General features: G+C 45.7%; 1 protein-coding gene across 1 annotated transcript; it reads right to left on the bottom strand.

The window, feature by feature from the left end:
* Positions 1 to 301: 301 nt before the first annotated feature.
* Positions 302 to 5354, bottom strand: zbtb42 (zinc finger and BTB domain containing 42). Its single transcript, XM_010776113.1, has 2 exons — positions 5211 to 5354; positions 302 to 4005 (listed from the first exon to the last, which is right to left on the bottom strand). Exon 2 carries the CDS (start codon positions 3989 to 3991, stop codon positions 2396 to 2398), a length of 1596 nt encoding a protein of 531 aa, XP_010774415.1. The 5' UTR covers positions 3992 to 4005; positions 5211 to 5354; the 3' UTR covers positions 302 to 2395.

Genomic DNA, 5354 nt, shown 5'->3' on the forward strand with positions numbered 1-5354 from the left:
GAGTGCAATCAAATCACACCGTGGTATCTTCCTCAATGTAAAGGGAACAATGAAGCATTTATCTACTGCAATGCTGGTAGTGGTGGGGAGGGGGGAATGTTCTTTTGATGCCTCCAACAAAATACACCTGTTTACTGTGATCCTTGGCTCCCCTTTGCCTAAATTACATTCCTCACATTTCCAAGGGCATACCATTCAATACAGAAAAGGTGCAAAGAGAGACTTGCGGTTTGCTTTTCCTACCCCACAGCCAGCGGAAGAAATAACAAAGTGATCCCCTTGAGAACTACCTGGGGGATTGGTGGTGTGGTGGTGGGGGGGGGGGGGACAATGCCTGTATTGTCTGGTTTCTATAGGTAACTAATGCCGTATCGGTGTGGCCGCGCTTGTGAACAACTGTTTCCTGTGGCAGAACAGCAGTCAGAGCAGTATTAACTGCTCTTAAATATGGAAAAGGACTCCCCTGGGGAAGACGTGACACTTTAAGAGACTGCAGTCTTAATAAGACACCTGACTCTGTGTTGTAACACGGAAAAAAAACAAAAACAGTTTGATAAATAGAATATATATTTACATTAAATATACATATAGTAAGAAATAGCAGCCTAGACAATAGTGTTGAAACTATATGCATGCTTAAAACAAGTGCTTCTCTATGTTCCATGTGACAAATCTTAAGCTTTCTACACGGTATATTAAAATACAATTACAGTAACTCGATTTGCACGGAGAAAAAAAAATGAACAGACAGCCCCAATACCAGTTGATGAGTACCAAGATCACTAGGCAAGACGCGGCGTCTTTTCAAGCTTATAGAAAATAAGAAGTACACCTACAGTAAACCCTGAACCAAACTAATAAATAAATTCTGATCAAGTCTTCTCAGGACAGATTAGACAATATATCATGAACTTTTAGTGCTATGCCCCCTAAGAATCCAGAAAGCATCTATGTTAACAGACTTGAAAGATTCTTTTTTGAAAAGGACAGCATCACTAAAGGCTCCAGCTTCATCAGTAGTCACACACACACATACAGTAAGAGGATATGATAATGTGAAAAGGTTAATTCAAAGAAAGAAAGAAGTCAGTAGATTGAGCTGAATGGCACCTGGAGCTCAGCTTTGATGAACAACAAAGCGCTGAGTATCCACCTGTCTCCCTTCCTGCCTGCTGAGGGTTTGCCCTTTATGTCATACCAGGAAATAACAAGGTAATTCACTGGAAACTAGTTGCCTTTAACCCAAACAATACAAAATGTATTTGAGCTTGCTTTAGGTTCTTTTAGTACATTCCTGTTAATTATTCAGTTAAGGACGCTCGTGGATAAAAAGGCATTCCAGAGTGGACAATAATCTTTGTTACCACCTGGTATGTGGAGTGTAATCCAGATTATTTCAAAATGCCTGAAAACTCACTGAATTTGACAAGAAGGCATAGTGATACAGCTCATTCTCGTTTAAGTAAGTACATCAGGTGAAGTGTTAAGAATTTCAGTAGGCACCAGTGTTACGAGCATTAGCTTTTAACTTCCTTCCTCTGATTATACAATTTATTTTTAAGTAGCAAATTAGAAGGCCATCCCGTTGATATGAGCTCACTCACATTAGAAACTGAAGACGTGCTGTCTCTCCTCAAGGCAGAAAGAATTAGAAATATGGGGATATGATGGTCTGCTTGCCTCTTGTTATAAACAACATAAAACTGTCTCCAACTTCATTTCAACCAAATAAAAAATTCTACTTTCATAAAAAATAGTTATACTTCCAGTAGTTAATCTTCATTAGTTTTGCTGCTTTATGATACTTGTTAAGGACTAAATAAATCCCCATAAAATAAATAATAATAATAATAATAATATTAATAATGTAGGAGTTTAAAAAAAAATCATATATTGCTACTTACGGACGGTTCTGATCTCCCATGTGCACAAATAAAAGTCTCACTCACTCTGACGATTGTATTAACATATGTTAGCATTAGCTATCACCCATTTGCCCATAGGCTCGAAAATGGGACGCTTTTTCTCTCAGCAAATATACTCCTCAAAAATAAAGTCAACAGATTGACACAAACAAGACAGAAACAAACAAGTGCATCATCTACATTTGTTCACCTTCATCAACACAGATCCAGCTTGGGTTTCACAGCACCATGCATGTGTATCCTAACAGCCTGCTTCTGACCCTCATGAAGGCCTGTGTCACAGTCCAGCACAGGAAGCACTTTACTACATCTTTAACTTGAGAAATGCCAAATGGGGTAGAATCCAAAAAGAGAAGTCTCCAAAATATACTGCCAACATGTGTGTGTACTAATGGGGAAAGTGTTCAGTAGTATTATTCAGTGTATGAAAAGACATTCTGTCTCGTGTCATGGCACTGGTGAGAGGGGTTTTATCCAATGGCGAGAGTCTTGACAAGGCCACAGTGAAACTTCCTGATGTGGCGGTAGAGGTCCCCAGACTGGGTGAAGCGCCGCTCGCACCACTTACAGGCGTGAGGCTTCTCCCGTGTGTGAACCACAGCATGCCGACTCAAGTTATGGGAGTACTGGAAGCTCTTGCCACACTGGCCACAGGTGTATGGCTTCTCGCCAGAGTGTGTGCGCTCATGGCGCTTCAGGGTGTACATGCAGGAGAAGGTCTTGTTGCACTGCATGCAGGTGGGGACCGAGCCATCAGGGGACAGCTTGGAGCGAGCCACGTCCTTCTCTCTGAAGTGCGAGCTGAGGTGCAGCTGCAGCACATGGGGGCTGGGGAAGACTTTGCTGCAGAGGGGGCACACACACACCTGTTGCCCCGGGGGCAGGAGCACCCCGCTGGAGGTGGAGATGTCTGAAGAGGCCAGGTCGTCCTCCTCCTCCTCCTCGCTGTCCCCCAGCAGCCTCCCCCTCCTCTCCTCTACCTCCCGGCCCGGGGCGCCCTCCCTCCCCCTGCAGGCCTCCCCCTCCTCGTCCATCAGGTCCTCCTCCTGGGAGAGCAGGGCGGCTGTGGATCCGTTGTTGCCTGGGAAGAGGGCAGCGAACCCTGTCACCACTGAGCTCCTGGCACTATTCCCAAAGCGCTGGCTCTCAGGGCTCATCGGCTCACTGTCCTCCTGCTCTGACAGCAAGTCGTGTTCGTCTTTAACAAGTGGCTCAGTGCCCTGCTGCTGGCTGTCGAGGGCCAGCTGTCCCGAGACGTAGGAGGGGTGTAAGGGATCTCTGCTAGACAGAGGCTTGAAAGACAAATCCAGCGCACAGTCCATGTCATCTGAAGCCCGGGACCTCTGGGACAGCGATACGGTGGAACTACTGACATCAGCTTTTGTTTTTCCAGCTGTTTGGACGCAGGGCTCGGCCTCTGCTGACAAATAATTGACACCTACAAGGTCCGGGGACCTGCCAGAGTGACCGTTCGCCTTCTGCCTGCTCCGCACAGACCTATCACAATCTGTGACAGCCAGCCTGACTTCGCTGTTGTCTATGTCAAACTCTTGTTTCAGGGGGGCCCTGAGGAGCCCTTGAGACTGTGTCTGGGGCTGTCGCCGGATGAGCTGCTTACTGTGCAGCTGGCTTTCCAAATATTTTTCTCTGTCCACACAGCCGAGCCCCAAGCCCTCACTGATCTTTTCATCCAGAGGGGAGAGTTCTTTATCTTTAAGCTTGCTTTTACACACTTTCACTATATCATACATGTGGAGGTAACTGGCTGCTGCCAGGACATCCTCCACCGGGAGAGAGCTGAAATCCAACTTCCCCTCATACATAAATTCAAGGAGCAGACTGAAAGCCGGGGCTGTCACAATGTCACTGTTGAGATGCACAACGTCCCTTTTGTCCAGCTGGTCCCTGTAGAAGAGATGGAAGTACATGCTGCAGGAGGCCAGCACGGCTCTGTGCGCTTTGAATCGAGCCTCCCCGACAAGAACAGTGCAGTCACAGAGGAAACCTTGGTGACGCTGCTGACTCAGACACTGCAGCAACTGGCGGCTATGGTCTGGGAACTCCATTCTTCCTTCATAACCTGAGAAAAACAGGAAAAACAGGATACTGGATAAACGAATTGAAGCCATTTAGAGGGCAGAGCGGTGCTCCGGCAGAGGCACCACGGCTAAACCAGAGGAAATGTTAGGATAACTTAACGCAAATAATTTAAAAGTCTGAGCAAACAAACAATGCACAAGCATGCCCGTGTTTTAATCACACAAGTCAATAAAATCCTTCCCAGTTACAAAACTTTATTCAGATACATTAAATTCATCAGCAATAACTTTATCCAACTTGAGACCATAAATCCTACATTCTTTCCAGTGGTGCAGGACACGCTACGCTGCGCTCACCCACCCATGTATCACGATGTAAAGGGATCCACTCTCCAAATTATCCGAAGTATTCCGGTTTCTGGTAGTCAGCCTACTTATTGAGCTTCCAAAATTGGCAAAAAAAGTGGCGCACCGGCGATCGCACAAGAAATAGCGGAGGTTTACGGAATAAACTCCCGAGAGTGGGAATTATAGCAGTCCANCGGGGAGGAGGCAAACGTGAAAAATAAGAGCAGTGCAGAGTGAGTAAACTGGTGCTCTGTTTGCTAATTACACTGCAAGCTGTGGAGTCAGCTGCTCTGACATCACCGCAATGGAAACGCTACCTCCAGCTGTGCTCCCCTTTATGCCATATGTTAACTCTGGGCTATACGCAGTCCAAACTACACACACTCAACTTGTTTCAAAAGAAAAAGAGTGGATTCATAAGTATCACAAGATTGCACGGAATTTCTAACTTTACTTTTTTTTTAATCGTGTAATTTATCACCAAGGAAAACTGCAGCCGATAACCGCGAAGGGGAATAAAAACGCTTCGGGGCACTTATCAGACACACGCGCACAACTGTGACATATTTGTTTAAAAGGGTCAACTCAAAACTCTAAACAGGCAGATTAAAAAAAAAACTTCGGTGAATTGAATATTAAAGTTTCATTCACCGTAAAGGAAAATGTATAAGTGTAATTTTGCGCCCGGTATTAACATGTTAATGAGAGATACAAGTGTAAGACACAGCAGAGCCAAGGGCGCAGTAAACCGAGCTCTATGTCCGTGTTGGGAAACGCATTGCTAGGAGCCTTTTAAACAGCACAGGAACTCGCAGTAACTGCGCTGAACGAAGCGGCGAGGGGACACTCTTTTAACTTTCGCTTCCTCCGTTTCAAAGCACAAAAACACTGCACTTACATTTATTTCCGCCCGGTTCGTCGTGTTCTTTAGAAGCCCGGACGTCCTTTCATGATGTGCGGCCAGATGTTCGCTTCTCCTTGTCGTTTCTTGAGCTTCAGTCCGACCCTGGCAAGGCAGGCTGCACTCAGCGCTGCTGTGTGT

Source organism: Notothenia coriiceps, unplaced genomic scaffold, assembly GCF_000735185.1.
Source record: "Notothenia coriiceps isolate Sejong01 unplaced genomic scaffold, NC01 NC01_scaffold00016717, whole genome shotgun sequence".
NCBI classification, from domain to species: domain Eukaryota; kingdom Metazoa; phylum Chordata; class Actinopteri; order Perciformes; family Nototheniidae; genus Notothenia; species Notothenia coriiceps.

Bases quoted from the DNA above. Each gene is read 5' to 3' on its own strand.
- zbtb42 (XM_010776113.1), bottom strand. From the start codon at position 3,991: ATGGAGTTCCCAGACCATAGCCGCCAGTTGCTGCAGTGTCTGAGTCAG.